At 44.1% G+C, this 25155-nt stretch overlaps 7 protein-coding genes across 9 annotated transcripts; 4 read left to right on the top strand and 3 right to left on the bottom strand.

The window, feature by feature from the left end:
* Positions 1-6228: 6228 nt before the first annotated feature.
* On the bottom strand, positions 6229-7479 carry LOC6498538 (60S ribosomal protein L13). 2 transcript variants are annotated; one of them, XM_001962987.4, is made up of 4 exons: positions 7373-7479; positions 6839-7099; positions 6467-6775; positions 6229-6404 (listed from the first exon to the last, which is right to left on the bottom strand). In XM_001962987.4, the coding sequence occupies exons 2-4, from the start codon at positions 7079-7081 to the stop codon at positions 6300-6302; spliced, it is 657 nt and encodes a 218-aa protein (XP_001963023.1). In that variant the 5' UTR covers positions 7082-7099; positions 7373-7479; the 3' UTR covers positions 6229-6299. The 2 variants fall into 2 exon arrangements, with proteins under 2 accessions (XP_001963023.1, XP_044572366.1); XM_044716431.1 differs by having other exon boundaries at positions 7359-7382.
* A 159-nt stretch (positions 7480-7638) lies between these two features.
* On the top strand, positions 7639-10403 carry LOC6496971. Its single transcript, XM_001962986.4, has 4 exons — positions 7639-8973; positions 9038-9324; positions 9383-9779; positions 9840-10403. The coding sequence occupies exons 1-4, from the start codon at positions 7842-7844 to the stop codon at positions 10160-10162; spliced, it is 2139 nt and encodes a 712-aa protein (XP_001963022.1). The 5' UTR covers positions 7639-7841; the 3' UTR covers positions 10163-10403.
* Positions 10404-11041: 638 nt separating this feature from the next.
* LOC6496972 (transmembrane protein 184C) lies at positions 11042-14281 on the top strand. Of its 2 annotated transcripts, XM_001962985.4 has the most exons (6): positions 11044-11695; positions 11773-12050; positions 12109-12315; positions 12371-12467; positions 12698-13034; positions 13152-14281. In XM_001962985.4, exons 1-6 carry the CDS (start codon positions 11396-11398, stop codon positions 13391-13393), a joined length of 1461 nt encoding a protein of 486 aa, XP_001963021.3. In that variant the 5' UTR covers positions 11044-11395; the 3' UTR covers positions 13394-14281. The 2 variants fall into 2 exon arrangements, with proteins under 2 accessions (XP_032311081.1, XP_001963021.3); XM_032455190.2 differs by having other exon boundaries at positions 11042-11695; positions 12698-14281.
* A 293-nt stretch (positions 14282-14574) lies between these two features.
* LOC6498537 lies at positions 14575-17341 on the bottom strand. Its single transcript, XM_044716528.1, has 5 exons — positions 16844-17341; positions 15860-16785; positions 15632-15803; positions 15038-15224; positions 14575-14973 (listed from the first exon to the last, which is right to left on the bottom strand). Exons 1-4 carry the CDS (start codon positions 17168-17170, stop codon positions 15054-15056), a joined length of 1596 nt encoding a protein of 531 aa, XP_044572463.1. The 5' UTR covers positions 17171-17341; the 3' UTR covers positions 14575-14973; positions 15038-15053.
* LOC6496973 (DNA-binding protein RFXANK) lies at positions 17274-18599 on the top strand. The gene is made up of 2 exons (XM_001962983.4): positions 17274-17392; positions 17736-18599. Exons 1-2 carry the CDS (start codon positions 17360-17362, stop codon positions 18453-18455), a joined length of 753 nt encoding a protein of 250 aa, XP_001963019.2. The 5' UTR covers positions 17274-17359; the 3' UTR covers positions 18456-18599.
* Positions 18543-20382, bottom strand: LOC6498536 (zinc finger CCCH-type with G patch domain-containing protein). Its single transcript, XM_001962982.4, has 3 exons — positions 20233-20382; positions 19256-20170; positions 18543-19199 (listed from the first exon to the last, which is right to left on the bottom strand). Exons 1-3 carry the CDS (start codon positions 20251-20253, stop codon positions 18600-18602), a joined length of 1536 nt encoding a protein of 511 aa, XP_001963018.1. The 5' UTR covers positions 20254-20382; the 3' UTR covers positions 18543-18599.
* Positions 20383-20539: 157 nt separating this feature from the next.
* On the top strand, positions 20540-22694 carry LOC6496974 (methyltransferase-like protein 17, mitochondrial). Its single transcript, XM_001962981.4, has 3 exons — positions 20540-21617; positions 21675-21964; positions 22021-22694. Exons 1-3 carry the CDS (start codon positions 20634-20636, stop codon positions 22142-22144), a joined length of 1398 nt encoding a protein of 465 aa, XP_001963017.1. The 5' UTR covers positions 20540-20633; the 3' UTR covers positions 22145-22694.
* The last annotated feature ends 2461 nt before the right edge of the window (positions 22695-25155 follow it).

The raw sequence follows: 25155 nt of genomic DNA on the forward strand, positions 1-25155 counted from the left end.
CATATTGTACTCCCCATGCACTATCCACATTTTGAAGGGGATAGCCCAGAAAATGTGACGAAAAATCTAAAAAATATTTTGTTTCTAGATATTGATGCAGATTGATGGAGAATCGATCTACAAATCTTTTAAGGTAATCCGCTCAAGAATCTGATAGAAATTAGCAAAGATATTGCCTTCGCAGTGGGCCATATTGTCCTCCCCATGCACTATCCACATTTTGAAGGGGATAGCCCAGAAAATGTGACGAAAAATCTAAAAAATATTTCGTTTCTAGATTTTGATGCAAATTGATGGAGAATCGATCTACAAATCTTTTAAAGTAATCCGCTCAAGAATCTGATAGAAATTGGCAAAGATATAGCCTTCGCAGTGGGCCATATTGTACTCCCCATGCACTATCCACATTTTGAAGGGGATAGCCCAGAAAATGTGACGAAAAATCTAAAAAATATTTTGTTTCTAGATATTGATGCAGATTGATGGAGAATCGATCTAAAAATCTTTTAAGGTAATCCGCTCAAGAATCTGATAGAGATTGGCAAAGCTATAGCTTTCGCAGTAAGTCATATTATGTTTCCCCACAAATTCTTTATTTTTTCCCCACAAAAATAAAGGAAAAATTACAAAAAATTATCTTTTCTACCTAAAAATCGGTTCATCATTGGTCATAATATCGATTCCACAGTTTATTAATCATCATTTCTCTGAGCTGCCAGGCAATTTAGTTGAGTGCAGAAACCACATCGTGGGTGCTGCAAAAGAAGGCGAGACCTTTGAGGAGATTCCCCCAACTGCACGTAGAATCTGCAGAAGTTGCAAATGGATCCGCAAATGGAGGTGGAGGTGGTGGGGAGGGTGTCACGATGCATCGCCAGCTAAGGCTGTTAAAAGGGAAAGGGCCTGAGAAAAGTCAGCCGATTAGTCGAGACTAAGAAATATCTGGATGCGGTATCCCGGAGAGTGCGGCCTGTGATATCATTATTAGAGATATGCGAGGCAGACCTATATGAGGAGCTGATTTATGGGTGCCCTGGCTGGAAAACGAAGCCGTGACTTATGAGTGGATAAAGCGTGAGTACCTGTCCAAGTCTTCAAGAGAGTCTTCGGCCCTCTCGCCTCCTCTACAGGCTCTCCAGCAGGTAACTGGCCTTGTGCAGATGGATCGCCGAGTCTGCTGGTTATTTTACCAAAACTTAACAAGGTCAACATATTTTTTGTGTGGGAAAAAGTTGCTGTCTGAGAACAGGAGGCGGTAAGATTAAAAATTTTGAGGCGGAGCATAAAAAATAGGAGAGATTTTTGCAGGAAAGGTTTGCCATATTCGTTGCCAATTCGAAAATCATAAAAACAAATTTCTATGAAATTTTATAAACTGTGTATATCTTTAGGATAAAAAAATCTGAAAGAGTAGTAAGTGACTCGACACTTTTGCACTTGCCCTGAATCCTTTGACCTGTCACTGTACAAAAAAATAAAACCCCGGAAATCTAATTCACATGATTCTGTGAACATCAACATATGCAAATCTATGAAAAACATGATAGCAGTCCACATCCTCGATCCAGCTCGACACGTGCCCCACTTGCAACCCTTTTCCTGGCCATGCCACTAATGATGCGACATTATTTTGCATATGTCCGGGAAAAACAAGGATCTCGCGGAAGGGTTAAGGTCGAAACTGTCCCCTAATGAACTGAAACATGCTTGACTGTTACAGTTACGATAATTTATGCATTTTTTACAACCATTGACTGCCAGGCGAAGGACTCGGATTGTCCGGGATTGTTGTCAGTTTATTCCATGACATGACGCTCTGCAATTAAACCAAAGGGTTAGAGCATCTCCGGGATATGATAATCGTCCTTGTGGTGGTGGTCGTAGGCAGAGTCCTGCTAGCATCTGAGGTTTCTCAGACATCTCAAACAGGTGCGAAAGTTTCAGATTTTGCGGTTTGGTGAAGAGAAAGCTAAAGTGTCAGGAAGAGACTCTGAAAGATTAAATTTTTAACCGAAAAAAACTACAATATATCTACTTGCTTTAAAAATATGTATATATTCTTGCCATAATATCCAAAGACCATTGAACACATGGTTGCTTTTTCAATTTTTAGAAACGGATGAAATATAACCGCATGACGTTAAAAACTCTAAAATGCTCCCTCATCATTAAATCAGAGATTCGATTGTTTGTCCAGAAGAGCAATTCATAAAAATGTCCGCAATGTCCTTAAAAAAAAATGGCAAACTCAATCGCAATAGATGGGCCGACTTGAACAAATCGATTTTCGAGTTATTAGCCGTCACACAGTCATTAAAAATTTTGACAGATTTTGACAATTTATTGATGTTGCCAGTAGCGTGCCCAATACACGCGACAAACAACAACAATTATAAACTTTCCACAAACTAAATCCAGTATCCGTGCATCCTGTAGGTTGACCTGTACAAATTGCAAAAAGTGGACAAATGTTTGCCCTCCCATCTGCAATTTTCAAGTGCTGGATTCCCCCTCTCCAGGCTGGCTGGAGTGCCAACCCCCGAGGCGCGCGATAATTTGATTAATTGAAAGTCAGGCGACCTTTTTTTTGGCGGTTTCATAGAAGGGGTTGTACCGATGGGTACGGGGGTTGTTCTGCGGTTGTTTCTGCGGTGGCGTGAGTAAACGATCCCAGATCGCTTCAAGTAGCTCTATTGTATTCACATTAGCAGGTTTAGCCATCCCCCGGAGAGTATCTATTTCCCATCCGAATCTGACCGTTTTTTATTTTACGCAACATTTTTTGGATGAAATTTAAATATCGCATTACATCCAGCCACTTGATTTTAAAGCGCACCCGAGACCTGACATTTAAATGTTGAGCCCGGAAGGGTCAGGTTTTGGGCAGGACACCCTGGACAATTTTCTAACATGTGTTTTTTACTCAAAAATTCAAATCTGTTGTCTGCACTTGATTATGCGATAAACTGGGCTACAGGACTTTCGTTTTTGTTTCTTTTGGACAGTTGTGTAATTGTTTTTTGCTTGAAGGACTCTGCAATTGTGGCCAGTTCACAGGGAAAAGGACTTTTAGATAAATGAAATTGTTTAAAGTCTCAGACAGCACTTTCTGACAAGTACTTGAACACATTTTAACTTTTTTTTTTTGGCTAATTTAATTTAAATTTGTAGAATTTGATGAGTAAGGACTCTCTTTTTAAACCATAATAAATTTTGTGGTAAACCATACATCAAAAGTTGACCTATTTGACAGAGTTCAAAGCTCAGTCACATAAATTTTAAAACCATAGACTTTAATTCACTGTCGAATCAATAATTCAAACCACACTCTCAGGCATCCTTCCGCCATTAAAGTGTTGTGGCATGCAACATTTAGCAATTTTGTGGTGGCCCCTGTCCAACTTTATGCATTATTATCCTTGTTGTTGGAGCTGTTATTGTTCAGCGTCACGCCCACTGGCCCCAAAATGCTAATTGATTTTGGCCCCGGGCCTAAAGGGTTTCTGGCCTGGCTTGGATATTGTTATATTCCAGCCATACACACACACACCCATATACCCACGAAAAGAGACCCAGCTCGAGGCCGCTTAAAGGACATTCAACTCGTTGAAAGATGGTGAACAATTGCAAAAACGATTCAAGTGCTCAATTCACAGCTTTGTCTGTGCAATTTTCAATTTTCCACGCCATACCCTCGCTCTCCAGCCACCTCATTTGCATATTTTCCGGCAATTATTATTTGCATATGCGAAATTTTTCCAGCCCATTGTGATTCTAATTCGATTTTGATATTTCGCGCCCAATGCAATTTGCAATTTTCCTTTTTTTACGATTTGTTTTGCCAGGATCGTGCTCCCCTGTATTGATCTCATAATCGAACCAAGTGGTATGAAAAAAACACAACATCCTATGAGGGTCCTTTGATTTGCATTCGCCTGCGCTTTTTATGGCGTGCCAATTTTTTGATAGATGATGCGTGAAAATATGGGACACGGAGGGCGAACACACATATTTGCATATTTGATTAATTTGTTTGGTTTTTTGGGTGGTTTTTTATGGAAAAATAATAAGCATTTTATTGTGTGCTACGATTTAGGGGAGTAAGTGAACAGGGTACTCTGAATAGTCCACCAAATTAAAAGGATATGGGTAAAATTGATGGGGCAGGAAGTCCTTTTATTTCTGAAAAGGTTCATCTAAAAATATTCCGCTAATCACTTTATGAGTTCAAGCTAAATTTGATCAAAAAATAGCGAATCGAAGGATTTTTTTTTTATCAACTGTGAATTTTGTTAAAGATTTGCATATGCCTTTAATTGATGGCCTATCATCCGCATTAGCTGCTCAAGCGGCATATCCTTCAAACGTATTGGCTCCTGCTATTCCGGCAATCCCTTCGTCCTGGTAGTTTCCCTTCAGGCAGCAGCAGGCGGGCACTAATCCAATAGCTCTATGGATCATTAAGCACTGATTGCGTTTACGGTGCAGACAGAGAAACACATAAACCTACGCATTCACTGAGTAGGTATAGGAAAGTACACACTTTTAGATCGATTGCAAGGACATTTCTTGCGAAGCAATCACAGCATATGCAGATTAACGGGGGTGTTGGGTGACCTGGCATCAATTATGCTGGAAAATCACCATTTTTTTTAGATATAACAGAAAATTGATTTTACAATAAAAACGAAATTGAAGTGCAATTGTGCGAGGGAAAGTGTTAAATTAAATTTTCATCTCCTTAGTGCCATCGTTGAGTCACAAAAGTTACAATACTGCAAAAAATTGCTATTTCATCTTTGATTTTCAAACTTTATTATGATAAGTTATTATCAAAACATTACCCTCTATCTCTTTGAAGGTCCCTAAACACATTTTTTATATCCATTTTTTTCGTATAAAATTATTGTACAATTTTCCTCTGTGTTAACTACCCCGCCATACATATCCTTCATTCAAATGAACCGCAAAGTAAATCTGCATTTGATTTGTCGTCCTGGCGCACATGTTGCAAAAAAAGTTTCGCCGGCAACTGTCGCCACGAAAGGTGACACACAAAAATAGAAAAACAATTGCCAATTACGGACGAGCAGTTTCCGAGGATTCAACCACTGCCCCCGTAACACCACCCCAGACCGACCGACCCACCACCCTACCCACTCCGGTAGCCACCAGCATCGCCCATAAACAACAGTCGAAACAAAGGAAAAACGGAAAATCGGAAAAAAGAAACAATCAACACGAAGGAAAGCCACAAAAAAAATTGAGGGGTGGCATTGGGCAGCCGGAAAAACTATGAGGAAAATCACTTTTGCGCTCATAAATTTCAATAATAAAAATTTGAATGCAGTTGACACGACACCGAAACAGGCATTTTCTGGCCCCTACCCCAGTTTATCCCATTTTCTCCCCCGTCCATTCCGGAGAAGAGCCACAAACAAGGTTAAGTGAAATAAAAATCAGTGAAGTGCATAAACAAGGTTCAAGGTGCGGGTCGTGTCGGGTCGGAGGATTGGATTTAGATCTGGATCTGGATCGGGGTCTGGATGCTGCTGCACCACCGGGTAATTGAATTGGCTCCGTCGCATTTGGTTGAGAACATGCAACCCTTTTTTTCTATACATTGAAGGAGTTATGGTTTTGCATACATATGTACCACCCATATGAATATGGTCAGATTTGGACTCGATCGGAGTGCGGCTTACCTCAATTACTGGCATATGGAAAGTGAATTCGGGGTGTCAACCTCAATTAATATTTGCGCTTCAAGTGCAAATACGCTAATCTTAAGTTCAACGTTATTTTAATTGATAAATTTGGTTCTCTTCGAAGTACTTTAGGGAAGCAGAAACTAAAGTTCAAAAAACTTTCATATCATTGAGGTTAATTTTTAGATTCTAACTGTATTGCTTTTTAAATAATTTGCAAATAATGTACAAAAAAATTTGCAAATAAAAAAACTTGTAAAATAAAAGAAACATATATCTTTTCGAAAAATTAATTAAAAGACTAAAATTTAAGCATTTTCAAATTTAAAACCAGAATAATATGATTAATAAACTTTGTTAAAAATACAAAATAAATCCTAGAAGTCCTTTAAATTTGTTCAAATTCACTTTTAAAAATTTTAAACTCGCGCCAAACTACTATCGATAGAGACTTGAAACTATCGATAAACTTCAAATCCACCATGATACTAGCAACACAAAACACAAAGGCCGACAAAAATTCGTTTATGAAAAAACTAATATTTTATTCTGGTTGTTGTTAAAGACAGAATTATCAGGTCTAGATGCAGTTTACTTCTTGGCCTTCTTGGGATCTCCCTTGGCGGCATCTTCGCTCTCGGCGGCCTCCTTAGCGCGCTTAGCGCGAATGCCGACCAAACGAGCATCAGTACGAGCCTGAAATATTGACAAATTGTTAGAATCACTGCTCCATATCTTTTAAGAAGCGTAACACTTACCTTGCGCAGAGTAGCGTAGGCCTGGAACTTCTTCTCGTCCTTGGTAACATCACGGAATTCAACCACGGCGGGCTGTTCGTTCTTGATGGGCATGATGGGTCCCTTGAACTGGGTAGCCAGCTTGCACTCCTCAAGGGAGGACTCGCCCTTGCGGATCTTCTTCTCGTTGATGGGGAACAGGATCAGCTTGCTGCGGTACTCCTTCAGGCGCTGGATGTTGCGCTGACGCGACTCCAGAGATTTGTTCTTACGCCTGCGGTCGACAGCAATGCCGATGGTCTTGGCGAATCCAGCGCTAATGCCAGCACCCTGGGGGTTTAAAAAAAGGGGGTGGTTAGGGGGCCGGACTGATACTTCTGTTTCTGCACTTACCTTGAGCTCCTCCACAGTGAATCCACGGCCAGCACGCAGTTTTGTGTGGTAACGGATGGTGGGGCAACGGACCACTGGGCGCAGAGGACCGCTGGCAGGGCGGGGGAAGACGGCCTTAGCCTTCTTGACGCGGTTCTCGTGCCTGCGGACCTTGCGCGCGGGCTGGTTGAACCAGGTCTTCACATGGCGCTGCCACCATTTGTGGTAGTGCTGGTTTGGAATCATATTGTTACCCTTACCCATCTTGGCGGTTTAGATTGGCTGCAAACACAAGAGAACACCAAAAACGTACATTATAAACACATTCCAATTGGTAAATGTTTGTTTGCAAATGTGTGTATGCGGCATAACCTTATCCCACGTGGCTGGACAATTTTATTGTTTTAGTCGTGAATTAATCATAGATTTCATCATTTATGGAATACAACACATTTCCCCCCATGTCCAGCACACATTGCACATGCGATTCACGAATTTCCTCCCCATTAAAAGCTTATTTTCGATAAAATTCGAGACGCACAAAATCTCACACACCTTTTCTTCCCAAAAACGAATCAAAAAGGAAATCGCAACCAACTTCACGTCGTAGAATCAACGAAAATTTCCCTCTAAAAATTCCCAGTGTGGACAGTGAAATTTCCCCAGCTATCGATTGGTGATGCAATCAGTGTTACAAAGAGTTTTAACTAATTCACATTAATTCTGGCCGAGTCGAGCAATTAATGTGTAAAAACGCTGCACAAATGTTCGAGGAGTGAGGAAAAAGCAAGTTAAAGAGAAACGAGAGCATTTTGAGCATTTATTGGTGGTTAATGCCTTATCGATTGACTGTGGTGTCGCGTGGCAACTCTGAACTGTACTTTCTGATACAGATAAAAACTATTGACGATCTATCTATAATCGGAAAATTGCGCGGTAATTCTGCATCGGAGGCCAATCGTAGTCGATTCCGAAACCAAATCAAAACAACAGGAGGTTTCTTATTATCCGGGAGCAATTCGAAATGAGTGAAGAGGTGTCCGCGTCGCCTGTCGCCGATGTGCGGCTCAGCGACATCAAGTACGAAGATGTGTCTGCGCTGAATTTTTCCAAACTGTACTCGCCGAAGATGAAGAGTGTTTACTGGCGCTTCTTCGGTTTCCCCTCAAACGACAACAACGAGGTAATCACCAAGCAGAACGTTGTCTGCATTAAATGCCACAAGGTACTGACCAACCACGGCAACACCACCAACCTGCGGGCCCATCTCCAGCACCGCCACAAGGATCTGTTCAAGGAGCTATGCCAGGAGCACGATATCCAGGTGCCGCCACGCAAGACTCCGCGCAACGTCACCCATCCGCCCCTGTCCAAGCGGAACGTATCCTCGCGCCGGGTCAAGTTGGAGTTCATCAACAATCGCAATCATGACAACGGCACCGATGAGGAAGACGAGGCTGCGGCGGCCACAGCTGCCATGCAAGCGGAGGAGGACGCCTCGTCCCAGACGATGCTATACGAGACTATGGTGCCGTTTACGTACGACGAAGCGGACAATATTGTGGAAGAGGAGGATCGCATGGTGCCCATGGAGACAAAGTACACCCGTAAACGTAAGGTGGCAACTCCTTCCTCCGCCCTCCATCAGTTGCGGGCTGTCAAGCACGAGGACGGCGGATATGTGACCACCCAGATTGCCAATTTGCCGGAGGCACTCACTGACATCATTATCAAGGATCTACGTACAGTGGACTCTCTGTACGATGCCGGCTTTACCGATTTTGTGCGCTTGGCTATGGGAGGGATGACTCCTATGCCGGAGGCAGAGAAGATTGACTCGCTGATCAGCGAAATGCACGCCTCGAAGTTCCTCGAGATTGGGGACATCACACGCGACTTTACTTCCGAGAAGCCCTTCTCATTCGCCTTCGAGCAGTGGGTGAATGTTGAGCAGCGCCGGTTCTTGAGCATCTTCCACCACTACCTGGACGAGGAGACACAGTCGGTGCGGAGCATGTTGTACGCCACTGTGGAGTACACCGACTACCTTGTCTTTGATGATCTACTGACCGATTTTTATTTGGCCAACTGTACCCTGGCCATAGTGAACTACGAGGATGATGAGGACTTTCTGCACACCTACCTAAGGGAGAAGAGTAAGTGGCCCGCCCAGCTTATGATCCAATTAAAATTCTAACTAAAAAATAATATTTTCCGCAGATATACCGGTTGTCTTGTGCTACGTTTCGGTTATTGACAAATGCCTTCGTCGCGTTTTCGAGATTGAGGAAGTGGCCTCGCTCCTGGAACAGGTCAAGGACATTATCCAGCGGCACTCAGCCGAGATCAGTAGCAAGGTATCGGAGCTGCCTTCCTACAACGAGCACTTCCCGTGGACCCTGTACGAGATGCTCAAGTTCTTCGCCGAATCGATTTCCTGGTCCGAGGACATGGACCAGCTGGTGTTGACCGCCAAGACCGTAACAGAGGCCCTCAGTGCTCTGGTGGTAAGTTATCCTCTACAATCTGTCTGTTCGAAGTAATTTTAATTCATTGTCCTTTCAGATTGCTTTGGATACGCTGCGTGGCGAGGACATCCCCCTTTGCAGCATGCTATCTCCCATCACATCGAAAATTCTTATCAAGAAACTGGGAATTGCTGAGCAGGATGATCCGCTGATGATGAACATTAAGCGCACAATTGCCTCTGTGCTCCAAGCCCATGTGATCTCTGATGACAACCTGACGGCTGCCGCTCTGCTGGATCCACGCTTCCACCGTCTGACCACCATTGATAATCTGGACAGATGCGTTCGTATGCTGACCCAGAAGTACAACAAAGTCTTCGGAGGTGCTGGGGCCAATGAGGCTAACGATTCTGCGGCTACCACTTCTGTGAATGCCACGCCCACAGTCACCATCAAAACGGAACGCCCCACAGGAAGTGGTGCGAGAAAGTCAAGTGAGTATAAAAGAGGTCCAACAAATCAAGGGTGTTGTTACTAATTTAACACTTTTGTAGAGCTTGAACTCCTGTTCGACATCGCAGAGATCCCCAACCCACCAAAGCGAGATTTCGACAGTACTGTGGAAACCGATCTGAAGCGATACCGCAACGAAGTGGTAGTACAGCTTGACGAGTCGCCGATCGAGTGGTGGGTCAAAATGGGCCACATCTATGGTACCCTGCGCGACTTGGCGACTCTCTACCAGAGTGTGCCCGGTGTGGTGACCCTCAGTTTCAAGAAGATGCTCAGAGATCAGATATATGACTTCAACAAGCGTTTCATGCTCACCGGCAACCAAATCGATGCAATTCTTTTCCTGCACCATCACAGCAATTAAACGGATCTACCCGCACAGCTCTGTTTTTATATCGTATAATTATTTTAAAATTATCTTAAACTTATTCCGATCTTATGTATATGTACGTAAATGAAAGAAGAATAACAACCGGACTAGACCTATGGAGCGGTTATCAAAAACTCTAAATATAAATAAACCAAATTGTATCGCATATTTGCTGGCCCAATGAATCACTTAACGTAAGCGTAACTGTTAAATAAAATAACAATCCCATCCCAAATATTATTCAATTCGTTTTACTGATTTGCGGTTTCCGAGATATGATTTATCATGACGTGTTTTAAGCTTTCATATACTTAAAAATATATTAAAAAGTTCAAATTACTTTGTCCTTAAATTATTCCAATAAGTACAGTCGGGTAAGATACTTAAAAATGGGAGAATTATCTGTGGATTTTTGGGAAAAGCTTAAAAATAAACATTTATGGCCATGTAATATTACATTAACTTTTACATGGAGCTATTTTACAAGGGATATTTAAATTTCCCATGGAGTAATTTTCCGTTATCACCGTATATGTCAATTGTGAATTGACGTATTTAAATTTAAAAAAATGCCAAGAATCGATAATTTCATTTGATATTCAACACTTTTCTTTCAAATTAACAAAATATTTAAAAATATAGCAGCTCTAATAGCGGCAGAATCAAATTTATATCTTAGCTTTGATAAGAAAACTTTATCGATTATATTTCAATTAATAAAACGTAATCATTTTATTCAATTATATTCCGAGGTCTAAATGTTAGTTTTCTGTAGATAATAAGTTGTGACGTTGAACATAAAGGGAAAACTTTAATAAAATAATATTTAAATAAAAAGTTTTTATTTGGGGCGATATATCGATGAATCATATTTCCCCTGAGGAACTTCGATGTTTCCCCCACCTCTATCCGCTGCAATTGCATTTTGACACAAAAGAAGCTTAAACGTATAATATTGCAGCGATTAGGAGATTTTCTGGTTAACGGCGTCTATCCTGCAAGGAGTAATACTCTAAAAATGCGCCGACAACGTGGGTGTGACTGCCGTAGCCTGTAAACGTCATTTGTTGTCAGTTGAAGGGACGGAAAGGAACGGACGGACGGTGACTCGGGAGCCCAGTGAAAACGCCTACAGTAACGAAGCAACAACTGTGGCCTATAATCCGGCAACTGTGTTATCGTAAGAGGAAATTGAACTCTCTTTTTCTGCGTGGGTGCGGTGGGAAGATGTGTGGCATGGACGTGCGCCGGTTTTGCGAGGATTGGCGGATCTGGATTCGCCCGTTACTGATCGTCACATACGCCATCTTCGCAATAATAGTGGTGCCACTGCTCATTGTTAACTCCGTGAAGGATGGTTTCCAACGCAACGATCAGCTCATCCTCATCGGCGGATTGTTCGTTCTGTCGGCGGTGCCAGTGTCGATATGGCACATCATCCAACACGTCATCCATTTCACGAAACCCATTCTGCAGAAGCATATCATACGAATTCTGTGGATGGTGCCCATCTACGCCCTGAACGCGGTAAGTATGTCACATGAATCGGAGACCACAAGTCTCAAAATCAAAAATCGAAATCTAATACTCTCTGTTCGATGCAGTGGATCGGCCTCTTCTTTCCGAAGCACTCCATATACGTGGATTCGCTTCGCGAATGCTATGAGGCGTATGTTATCTACAACTTCATGGTGTACCTGCTCAACTACTTGAATCTCAACATGGATTTGGAGGCCACCATGGAGTACAAGCCGCAAGTGCCGCACTTCTTTCCGCTCTGCTGCATGCGACCTTGGATAATGGGGCGCGAGTTCATCCACAATTGCAAGCACGGCATCCTCCAGTACACGGTTGTGCGGCCAATAACCACCTTCATCTCAGTGTGAGTTTTCCGCGGGAACCGATTCTTATGGCGCATCTATTTCAATCTTATCTCTTAGAATATGTGAGCTGTGCGGCGTGTACGGGGAGGGAGAGTTTGCTGGTAACGTGGCGTTTCCATACATCGTAGTCGTCAATAATATCTCCCAGTTCGTGGCCATGTACTGCCTGGTGCTATTCTACCGTGCCAACAAGGAGGACCTAAAGCCCATGAAACCCATCCCAAAGTTTTTGTGCATCAAGGCTGTGGTGTTCTTCTCTTTCTTGTAAGTGATGGCTTCTCGTAGATGTACTATTACTTATTTTGTCCCGCATTTACAGTCAAGGAGTGCTTCTGAACGTGCTGGTGTATTATAACATAATTAAGGACATATTTGGATCGGATGTAGGAGACACAAATTTGGCATCGCTGCTACAGGTCAGTCTAAAAAGTATTTAAAATAAAGCATGTAAACGAAGATTTGTAACTCTTTAAATACCTTTTTTGACTTTAACACCAATGCGCGAATAAAACAAAACTTTCTCTTTGCCAAGTTGCCAAAAATAAACATGCTCTTGAAAATAACATACATGTATAAAGTGAAAGTGGCCTTTAAAAGGGTGACCACTGTCTTAATATTTATTAAACTAATTCTTATCTCTTATCAGAACTTTCTCATCTGCATCGAGATGTTTATTGCTGCCGTGGCGCACATCTACAGCTTCCCGCACCACCCCTTCCACATCAATTCGCCACAGTACTGGAACAATCCGAATCACAGCTGGTGCCGCGCATTCCTCTCCATGATGGACATCTCGGATATGCAGGAGGATGTCACCGAACATCTGGGCGTTGTGGGTAGTACGTTGAGTCGCCGCTTCCAGGGCCGCAGCACATACCAGCCACTGGCCCGCAGTCCGCGACGGTCGAGCAGCGAATCGGAGTATCTGATCGGCAAGCGCCAAGATCAGCAGCAGCAGCAGTCGGGCAACTCGTCGCAATCAGGTAACATGTATGGCGCCACCTCGAGCCGGCTGATCGTGCCCGTGTATGAGGGCAAGCTAAGCACCCTACCCGAAAACAATCATCCTTCTCACACCCAATCTCGATTTCCCCAAGCAGGCATAGCCGACGATAGCAACAGTAGCAATAGCAACCACTACCAACAACAACAACTACATGCGACGGGCTCACAGCCGTCGACGCGTCAGCGCGATACGCTGCACCTGCGTGAGCGTGAGAGAGAAACGGGGGCGGGAGGCGGCAACTTCCTGCGTCTGGCGCCCGGGGCAACTGCAGCGGCGCCCATTCCTGAATCCAACGACGACTATGCCCTACTGTTGGGGACGGGGGCGGGCAGGTGACACCGCTACCAACAGTATCACTACCAGCCCCAGAACCATCACCATCAAAACCTGCACATCGACGACGCCTTCGAGGATGAGGACGGCGTTAATGTTTCATCGCTTAGCGCCTCCCTCTCTGTATCGTTTGGCATGTCGAGTAGCCTAAAGTTTAGCGCCACTGGCAGCAACCAGACGGCATCCGAGTGGTCCAACTCAACGGGCGGGGATGAAGACGATGACGAGGATGACGACGATGACGGAGACGGGGACGGGGACGATGATGATGGGGGAGATCAGCCTGTTGTTGCAGTTGCCACAACGACGCGGCGTCGCCGCGATCGTGAATACATCACCTAGACTCCAGACTAGACCTTAATCTCTTTACTTACATGCTACACTTATTATTTTGCTCGTATCTTGATTTGTAATAGTATAAAAATACTCATGAAACGAACCCTTTTTTCTACCGGCCCCATCAGATGGGGTCTTTAAAATCGTGGCCTTAGTTTTGAACGCAAAAGGAACTAATACTTTTCCATCGGCACAATTGTAATTGCTTTTTTTGTTCGTAGAACGCGCACTCAATTAGATCCATTCATTAAACTTAATCCAAAGAATCATCATATGTGCGAAATGGGGGTTAGATGTTTTGTAAGTAAATTTTATACGCTAGTTTTGTAGGCGGTCGGCGGAATTTTGTCCCGAAACGTAATTTATATCCTTTATATCCCCGCATAGCTAGGACCTCCTCGAAATTTTGTGTGGCGATGTAGTTAATTGGAGCCGCGCCTGAACCGATTGTGAATTTTGTGACTGCCGCCGGTCATAAAAGGGCGTGACTTGTATTTAAATATAAATCTTATTGTAATACTAATATACAACGTAATAATATAATATTGAAAAATATTTTAAACTGCCTTTTATGTTTTTATTTATCATTTAAATTAATTAAAATCACTTTATACAGCACGCATTTTCATGATAATGCAGATTTTTAGTTTAAGCTTTCACATTTAATATATTAATTCTTATCGTTTCGATTCTCCCCAATCTCAGACTTGATAAGAGGGAAATCTGACGAATCATTGACCCCTCCTTACATTCCGTCTGTATGTCTGATGAGGGACCTTTACTGATAAGATTATCAGTTTATCTAATGCTTTTCCCCACTCACGAGAATCTAGAAAAGATAGATCGCATTTAATATTTTTTATAATTAACATTTATTGAATCATTTGTTTAGCACTTCGATTTCCATGTCTTTTTCATAATACTTGCATTTTAAGTTTAAACGAAGATACAAAACGAAACAAACATTAAATTAAAATTGACGGACAGAAAATGGACAGAGATGCCTGACAGAGAAGTGAGGACAGACACAGATATGAAACGAAGTACATTTAAAGGCATACACGGAATTCACGTTACGAACATAAATCAAATTGAATACTAAACGCTGATAATAGAAGAAAACAAGTAAACCAAATATCAATCAACATCAATTAAAAACAAATTCAGTCCAGTGATTGCTTCTCGTGCTGCGTGTGCATAATTGTAACGAATCCCAGTAAATTTCGACGCGTAATGGAGTGCTCCTCCTGAAATAGAAGGCACACCGATTGCTTTCTATATGCTATAATGCTATATGCTATATATATACACGCAGCTACTGCTCCGATCAATTGTTGTAGTTCTGCCTGCCACCCAGCTCGAGTAGATATCGATCCGGATGGTCCATCCAGTCGGCGGCCGTGAGCTTCACCGTTCGTTGTCGTTCGGCCTCCTTGATCTGCCACTTCTTGATGTCCAATTGCACTTCGCGTGATGTCTTGTCGCCGCAGCCCCATACCTATGGAGGAGAGATCAGATAAAGGAGAGCAATGTGTAGTTCTTGTTGTTGGTAGTAGAGTGTTGTTGTGAGTGGTGGAGGAGAATCGTAGACTTAGTTGAAATGCATCGTACGAACACACCTGGGCCATTAGAAGGAACAGGTGTGTGGTTTTTAACCGCTTAGACTGGAGAATAATGACGTTTGTGTGCAATATACGTCTATAAATTTTACACCATATACCATATATGCATATACACATATATACTATATACTCTGTTAAATAAGGCTATTGTACATGAATATAATTAAAGTGACAAAAAAATATACAAATATATATGAAAAAAGGTGTTTTTGGCATTCCTGGTGAAAAGTACGTCGAGAATACTAACATGATAATTTGAAATGATTGAAGTTAAAATTTATACCTCTATCGACATTAGTCCTGCAGCCAGGCCCTTGCAGTCAACGTTCTCAAAGTGCTCGTCGACCGCTATGATGGGCTTGCGGGGATCGGCGCCGGCACGCAATCCCTTCGGATAGCCGCGTATGCTCGTGTTCAGATACAGAATATTGGGCTTCTTCTCCAGTATCACAAACCTTTAACAAACACAATTAGTAATTACTGGGCCGGTTACTAAACGAGCGCAACCCACTTAGGCAGCAGCTGAATGACGCAGCTTCCCTCCCCGCCCACAAACAGGTGCGTCTCCTTCCATTCACTGGGCGCAGCGATGCAGTACGTCTGCTCGTCCTTGGTGTGCAGCAGTACGAGTGTTGGTCCCCGGTAGCCAAGAACGTGATGCAGGAATCGATTGGCACCTACTCCGTGCTCGTTGGAATCGTACAGCAGCGTCCAGTGCGATGGCATCATCGAGAGCTTCTCCTTAAAGATCTGCACGACTGTGGATGCTGTGCTATTGTTATTGCTTTTGCTTGCCGGCGATGGTGCTACTGTCTGCGGCTTGGAGTAGAGTGGCGGCAGAGCTCCAGCTAGGAGCCATGCCTGTGAGAGTGGCATCAGGGAATCCAAGAAAGCTGCACCACCACTGTGATCTGTGGTGTCCGTGAAGGGATTGCGTTGCTCGAGCACCGGGGTCTGCAGCTCGATGCCGCATGACTGGGTCTGCTGCTCTAGACCGCGATAAGCGGTGGACAACGTGTGCACGCAGTACTTGTGTACCAGCAGCACAAGTCGGATGAGGTTCTGCTCGAACCAGCGACACACATAGCCCAGACTCAGGCTGTCGTGACAAAGAAATATCGACTTGGTTACCGAGCCGAAGGTGCGGTTGATGGCCTGGCAGAGAACAGCGTTGCCCGAGTGCTGCATGGCAATGGTGTAGCATATGTGTAGTAGACGGGTGACGCCCGTTTTGTCGATAAAGTCGGGATTGTCGTCTTGCGAATACATCTTTATGTAGCACTCCAACGTCTTTGCATCGTCCATGATGCCGAGAAAGCGTTCACATTGCTGTCGGAAGGCCACGGCACCCAGATGCTTGGTGGTGGCCTTGGAGTTCGTATGCATCAGCCTGAACAACCGCTGGCCCAGATCCGCGTACTGCGGAAAGACTTGTGACTGAAGAGGGGTGATTTTTATGAGTGGGCACGAACTGATAACATAGCCAATTACTCACCACAAAGACGTCTGACACTATACCATTAACGCCGAACTTGGCTGACGACTGCTCCCTGAGAATCTCCGCCAGCTTCTCCACTGGCACCAACTGGGTAAGGTATTTCTCGGTAACATCCGCCCCGGATGCGGACCTGGTCATAGAGCCCTGGACCTGCTGCACCATTAGGCTGTTGTTGCTACCGCCTACGTCAGAGCTGGCGCCACTTGAAGCGGAGTTTATGCTTCCTTTGTGCTGGTTCTGGACCTGTAGCTTGGCCTTGTGCTTCCCCCCCTCCAGGGGCGGCTCGCTGGCGTCCGACTCCCCTTTTGAACTGGTGTTGCCCATTTTCGTACTGCTTCACCGATCGAATCCAACTTCGACGCAATTAATTTGGCAGCGATTACCACTACAGGGCATAAAAAAGACCAAACGCAGGTTTGCACTGAAATCGAATTCGCAGGCGACAAATCGGGCAACAGGTGCAGGAATGGTTTTTTGCCAAAAAACAACTGCGTCGCGGTAGCTAAACCTGTTATGAAACACACAAACACAGTGCTAACAAATCAGGTAAATAAATTTACATAATTAAACGCAAATTAAGCTTCGATACAAGAAAAGAAAAACGAAACGAAAACAAACCAAACAAAAGCCAGCGGTCTATCGATAAAGATAACAGCGTTTTGATACGTTGCACAGCACTGTTCGCGCATATGCGATAAGATAATCAAAATATTTATATTTTGGCCATTGTTTATTATTCTATTACTTTTTATATTAACTCTTATGAGTTAATGCAAAGGCTTTTATTCCTTAAACCGATTTCAATACCTATTTAACATACAAGATCGTTGCAACATTGTGTGTTGATGAAATCCTGGCTGCATAAACTTAAAAACAACTTTTTCAAAAGGTAAACAAAGTATCCCTTGAAATGGTTGGGCCAGCGGGTAGTCTTCCAAACAACGGACATTCTGACGAAGATGAGGATGTACGATCGGCGCCCACATCCATGCTGGTGCTGGACGCCAAGCGAAAAAGCGCCTTCTTGCCGTACCGTCCACAATCCACAGTCCTCACGAATCTACAGCGCGGCAACACCGAGGCTACCTTTTGTCCTGTCGAGGTTTCGCTATCCTTCCATGAACGAGCCGGCCAAGGAGAGATCACGGAGGAGCAGGTGACTGCGGAAAGGGCCCGGCATGCTGACATTGACCACAAGGACGACCATGGCTTCACCGCCCTCCATTGGGCTGCATCTTATGGACAATTGGTATCAGTGCAGCTGCTGGTTTCAGCTGGCGCCAACGTTAATATCATGGCTCCGGATCTGGTCAGTCCTCTCCTCTTGGCAGCCGCCGGTGGGCACAATGAGATTGTTCGCTTTCTGTTGGATCACGGAGCGGATTCGACACACATGGATATAATGGGGAACACGGCGCTTATGTACGCAGCTGCTGGTAATCACCCCCATACCTGCAATGAGCTATTGGCCAGGGATTTGGATCTGAGTGCCTCCAACGAAAACGGGGAGACTGCCTACTCTTTGGCGGTGCAGAATGGCGCTCACCTGGCCCAAGCACTGTTGGAGCAATACATGACGGGTATTATTACGGCGGGTATTAGTTTATAACTAAAACTCGAAGCTACTTTACCCACTCTAATTCAGAAACTTCATTGTTAATGTATACATTTTTTAGTCATAATAATAAATTTGCAATTAAATGTCAACGAGATCTTTACGTATTCGTAAAGATTCATATATTTCTTAATTATTCTAAAACTCAAACATTTTATTCTTGCTCTTGCGCGTCTGTTGCTCCTTGCTTAGACTACGTTCCTGGGCCTGTAACGTGGCCAGTTCCTGCTTTTGATTGTGCATTTGTGCTTGGAGGCGTTTCTGAAGCTGTACGTCGCCGGTGTTGCGATCCAGAGATTGTTGCACCTTTGCGATATCCCTCTGCTTTCTTCGGATATCATCAGCTATACGGACCGTCTCCACATTAAGAGTCTTCGTTGAGTGCTGCTGTAGATCATTTGCCTTGGCCTTTTTCGCTTCCGGTTCTGCCTGTTGCTTGTTATCACTGCCTAGCACGCTGCTGTTGAGGAAACTGAACACGTCCGTTCGCTGAGATTCCCGGACGTAGGCTTTTTCATTCGCCTTTTTTTGGCGGCGTTGCGCCCGTTGAAGTTTTCTTTCCACGCTGAAGTAATCCTTGTCGCCGTTTGCTGCTTCTCTTAGCTCCATGCAAGCATCCAAGGAACGACCTTTTGGTAGAATCTGCGCACTTACAGGTGTGACAATGCCTCTGCCATCTGACCCGAGTCCTGTTCCGTGTATGTAGCCCATCTTCTCCATCAGCTTTGAGCCTATGCCCTGAAGAAACAGAATATAAAAAAAAGAAGGGTTTATGGTACATCTTGAACTCTTACTCGTGTGTACTCCTCCCAGGCTCCCAATTTTTCTGTCGGCTTGAATGTAAACAGACTTAGTTCCACCATACGAGCCCTTCTGGCAGCTTCCAAGTCATCCATATCAGATTCTTCTTCATCGCTGCTTCCATCATTCACACTGGAGCTGTCTTCACTAGTGAGCTCGTCTTCCTGGTCAGTGGTCAGGGGAAACAGCTCCTCGAACTTGAAGTCACGCTCCCTTTCTTTGTGATCCTGTCCATCCAAACGCACCCGGCAAACCTGCTCCACAAAATTAACGCATAGAACCCGGCCTCTATGCCACAGTCGATCTGGTAGCTGGGCTAGCACGGGACAACTGCGGGATAATTTGTGAAAATCGGGCGGGTTGTACTTTCGGATGGAGCTTCCGGTGACAAGGGCGCCGTGGGAATAGCGACACCGCGCTTCATCGAACCGGCACTCCCCCTCGAGGTAGTAAGAGCAAGGCAACATTTCGCGATGCGTGGGATTGGTAAAGAGTACCCGCAATCGAGCGTCCAAGGCGCCATCACCGTTGATTATAACCTCGTCGTCCACACCGCAGATAAGAGCGTTGTGGTAGCTTATGGCGCCCCAACTATGTTCATGTGGGGCGGAGCACTTCTCCCCCACCATCGAAGAATACTTGGTCCGCAGATCAGCCAACTGTTGAACCTCGTTTTCATTAGATTTGGAGGCTCCCGTTGCCTCCATATCGTTGAGTTCGCTTTTAAGCCGCTCCAGCTCATTGTCCAAGTTGTCTGCATTTTGGGAGTCATCGTCGGTGGCTGCGTCATCCTCTGTTCCTCCTCGGGTTAGGGATAGAAGCTCCTGTAGGTTTTCTTTTAAGGCCAGAAGTTCCTGGCGCTGATGCTCATCGGTGGCATTTTCCAACGCCTGCTCCACGACGAGCAACTGTTTGGTGCAAGGAATCTCGTAAAGGAAGTTTGGATAAGATAAGAATCACCTTCGCTCACTTGTGCTTCGTATTCATCCATTATAAGTAACCAGATTCATGGCGCGTCTTCGAAGCCTGTTGTTTTCGGTTTAAAAAAAATACATTTTTAGTTTGTACAGCAGAGGTTATCCTTTTAGTATGTTATCAGATTATCGATAAACTACAATGATTTTTTTTATTCACATTATATGATTATTCTTAAGATAAAGAAAAGTATTATTAAAATATAATAGAATCTTTAAAAGCTATTTAAATTAATTTATAGTTGTGAAGCTATATATTTAACGTTAATTGTCTTTAAAAACTATCTGGTAGCTCTACCAGCTGATTGCGAGGAGCTTTTCCAACACTGGCTAACCGGCAAACGTGCAGGGCCCATCTGTTATGATTTTGTGGTTACATATTACATCCTAAACCGGAATGCTTTCTTCTTTCAATTACACGCAAAGGAGCTTAGTTCCGCTTTTCCTTCGCTTCACCAGCAAGATTGCCGTTGATGTGGAGCCGGCTGTGTTGTCGGGTCTGGAGCAGGCCACTATTAAGCCCAGGAAACACCCAGGAGTGGTTAAACCCAATCATGTCGAGCTTCCCAAACAGTTGAGTGAGACCCTGAAGCGCATCGTAGGCGACTATCCAGCTAAGAAGATCTACCGCGATGGACAGCAGTTAAACTCTTATATTCGATCACGCCACCCGCCACCAACGCAGGAGGAGATTGAGGACAAGAAACGCATTATCGTCGAACAGGTTAACGCTAAGATGCCGCTGGATCGCCTCTCCATGCTGGACGAGGAAGAGGCGGCTCGCTGGAATCGTAAACGGGAAGCTGAGATCAACCGGCGATTGGGTCAGCGTGTTTACTCTTGGAAGAGTATTGAGTACGGGGCTTACGAGGCCATTGTGTATGCAGTAGCTCGAGGGGCACAGGAGTATGCCGTAATGAAGCGTGTGCTTACGGAGCTAGCCCAGAGGGATGAGAACTTTAGACCCCGTAGTTTCTTTGACTTTGGATCCGGCATCGGTACTGGGATGTGGGTGGCCAGCGAACTGTGGCGCGATCAAATATTCGAGTATTATAATGTGGACAAATCTCGCGAAATGAATGAGATCTCTGAGCTAATCCTGAGGGATGGCCACGAGAACAAACAGATGTCCCTACGTAATGTCTACTACAGACAATTCCTGCCCGCCATCGAAACCCAGTATGATCTTGTAATCATATCGCATACGCTCTTTGAATTGGTGAACCAAGAGCAGCGGGAAGAGGTGCTGCGCAATCTGTGGCGGAAATGCGATGGCTATTTGGTCATTGCAGAGGAAGGAACTCGCCGAGGCAGCGAGTTGGTCAATGAGGCGAGACTATTTCTGCTGAATCAGGAGCAAGAAGGTCACACAGTTGCACCAGTAGGTTAATAATAATATTAAAAATATAAAAAGTAACACTTTTGAAACAATTCCTAGTGTCCGCATGATGTGAGCTGTCCACGCCTTAAAGATTTAACTGATCGGACGCCCTGCAATTTCCCCATAACTTTTGCCCCTCTGCGCTTGGGTAGCGACCATCTGGGAGACCGCCACACATCCCTTTATAGCTACGCCATTCTGAAAAAGGGTCCACCATCGGACACATCTCGTTCTTGGCCGCGGATTGTTCGGCCTACACTGGTGCGATCAAAGCATGCAATCTGCAGAGTTTGTACGGAGAAGGGTAATCTTCAGGAGGTCATATTCACCAAGTCAAAGCACGGAAAGTGAGTAGAGTCTTAAAGTTTAAGGAAGTTTATTTTAATTATTGCCTTGTTCCCAGGTCTGCCTACAGTTGCGCGAGAGTCAGCCGTTGGGGCGATCGCCTGCCCATGTCGCTGGGACAGCCGGCACAGAAACACGACTCCACAGAATCCCCGACCACGGAAGAGTCAAGCATGGCGTAGCCTGTTGTATCACTATGTTATGCATTAAGTTACACCCTGCCCCTGCCCGAGTCTAATTGATAGTAAAAACTGGCATCCAATTAGTCGATTTAATTATGTGCAAACAAATCGTTGCGGGCGGAGCTGAAATTAATTAAATAGTTGCATTTAAATTAACCATACAAACCAAATGGCGGAGCATCATGCTCATTGATAGTAAATTTCGATGAACGGCCCGGCCAACACACCCTCACCTAGATTTAATGTATGGCAGAACAAAAGAGGGGATGGGTTAGCCCCGGCGTTTGGGATCAGCTAGTTATATAACGCCCGTCACCTGTACATAGGAGTTGCTCTTCGCCAATGGTCAGCGCTGTCAGCACGCCCAGTGTGTTAATGTGTCGTTATGTGGAAGGAGATTCGAGGAGGACTTTGGTGACCACGGAGGTGTGCCATCGCATTTCGCAGCCATTTCAGCTCCTAACTCGAAATGTTTTCTTAATTGTAAAATACTCTAATTAAAACTTGTTATTTATTTCATAATAAATATATGATTTAAAATATTAAAGTAGACAACTTGCATTCAAAGTTTAATTTATGGTAGCCGTCTGGGCAGACGTTTCCTTTTAGAGGCCAATCCCATTTCGACTGACATTTGGCAATGTGTGCTGGGAAGTATTAATGCAGGACGCGCCCTTTTAACGACTGCGGATCATCCCTGCTGCTCTATCCTGGGTTCTGCTTGACAAAAAGGGCATATCGTGTTGGAAAAAGGGCAACTTGTGGGGCGCGAAAAGTGGCACTCCGCACGGGAGAGAGTGGGTGTGGTACTACTCTAGACTTGGTTTATAAAAATGGTTGTATGGTTTTAAGGATTGGCTGTGGAAATAGGTGTGTCACAGTGCTGGCCGTATGTACATAATGATATAAAAAAACAGGCGAAGGACCTGGTATCGTCTGCGTAGTTTCCTTAGGGATTTAAAATAAAAAGAAAGGTTTGCACTTTCAAATTGGATATTATATAATGAACCTCCATTAATAAATTTTTAAAAGGAGTGCAGTTTTTACAATGGTATATGGTTTTTAATGATTTCTTATGAAGCTTTTTAACTTGCAACTTAAACGACCAACGATCATCCTTTATGTCTGAAACTTTGATGCAAAAACTTTTCTAAATTAAAAAGTATAAAGATGTCTGTTCCCTCAAATTTATTTATTTCATAAATTACTTAAATACATTATATTTTAAAACTGGGTTAAATGGCAGACTCTCCCCAGTTTATTTTCCAAAAGCACACTGCATTTGGGACTGAAATTTAATTAGGAAATGCATTTGCCAAGTCATTAACCCATTTATGGGTGCGTATTAAACTGAAATAGCAGGATATATGACAGGATCCCTCCATGTGCTGGGTGTTTGCCCAATGATATATGGTCCGGCTATGTACCAATCCGCTGTTCTGACCGAGCACACGTCATGGCGACTGTGGCGACCCTGGGGCCATGGCATCGCCGCTCTCCATCCTCTATCTAGTCTATGTAATCATTCCAGGTGGATACTAGGTGGGGTCGCTAGTCGTTCGTTAAAAGGCGCGTTTGCTTATGGTGTCAGCTGTCGCTCCGCTTCCATTTGGCTATTTGTATTAGTAAGGTGCGTCCCACAACAGTCAACAACAAAAACAATTTTAAACGGTGGCGTTTAGAAAGCATGCGCCGCTGTTGCAAGTGGTGCTAGTGCGAGTGCTAGTGCTAGTGACCCACCCACCCATTCAGACAGTCGGCCAGTCATCCAACCCCAACCGAGGCACTCAGCCAACCAGGCAGCCGGCATTGTGAGCTCTTCCTTTTGTTGCGGGTCTCTAATTCTAATATGCTTTCACATACAAATAGACAGATTGTTAGACTACCGCCCGTACGGGTCCGGGTTGATCAGAAGTGGCTACCTACAAGCTGTCCCGAGTTTTGGCCATCAGTTCGAGTCCGAGCGTGGTCAGGAAAAGTTGCGGTTACGGTAATACCCAAAATATTTAGTGCTAGTGAAGCATAGATTCTGGATTTAAGTGAATCCTTTCAAGCGGCATATTTCATTCGCGCCTGTATCTTGCTGAACCGTTACCGATATGGCACAGAATCCGGTTGAGCAAAATTTCAGGTGTGTGAGAAATTTGTTAAGCAATCTTCAAAAGATAGTTTGGAATACAATCGAGATCTTTGAGTCCTGGTATGAAAATTTCAAAGATTATTCTTTAATGAAAGGTTTGACAAGAAATGGGTGAGTATTGTAAAGGTTTTCATTGAAACTTTTTATAAAGATCGGAGTAAAGACATTGGAAAGGAACCAAGAAACTTTCGCCAGGAAGAAACTCTTGGTCTTGGTTTAAAAAAAATGGAATGGAAAACAACAATTTTTATTATTTGCCATGACAAGTAAACACTTCCAAAGTCACACCATTATTCATCATAAAAGAATCGTAAAATCTGTGGAAATAAACCACTTCCGATCTGCCAGAGATTCTGACAGAGATCAAGCTTTTATTGCCCAAAGCACACGCGTCAACCGTCGATTATCAGCGGGAGCCATTCGCTCTCGAGATTCATTGCACCCAATCTGGACAAGTCGCCCACGACAATGCCTCAGCCATATCACAAAGAAAGTAGCTTTCATGAAGCCGCAAATATTTGGACTTTGCTTGTTTAGAACACAACCAATAACAGCCACCACGACATGGCCATGGCACCTGATAAGTCCAGACCGAGGAAATCTATAAACTGATCGGTTGATCGTGAGGTGGGCAGAATGATATTCGCAAATATTAGAACGAAGTGCGCGATGTGATTAGCTACAACGAGGAACTGGAACCATTGCCTTGATTTAGTCTAAGGAGAGATGCGTTCCCATGCGCCTTATTTACGATTTCCTATAGCTTTTATATGGTGCGAATGATCGTATATTGTAATCTTATCTTTCGCAAGGGTGTTCGCCTGTAGTTGTGGTCAATATTTAAACTTATCAAACACTTATGTAAATGCTT

Source organism: Drosophila ananassae, chromosome 3R (genome assembly GCF_017639315.1).
Source record: "Drosophila ananassae strain 14024-0371.13 chromosome 3R, ASM1763931v2, whole genome shotgun sequence".
Classification (NCBI taxonomy): domain Eukaryota; kingdom Metazoa; phylum Arthropoda; class Insecta; order Diptera; family Drosophilidae; genus Drosophila; species Drosophila ananassae.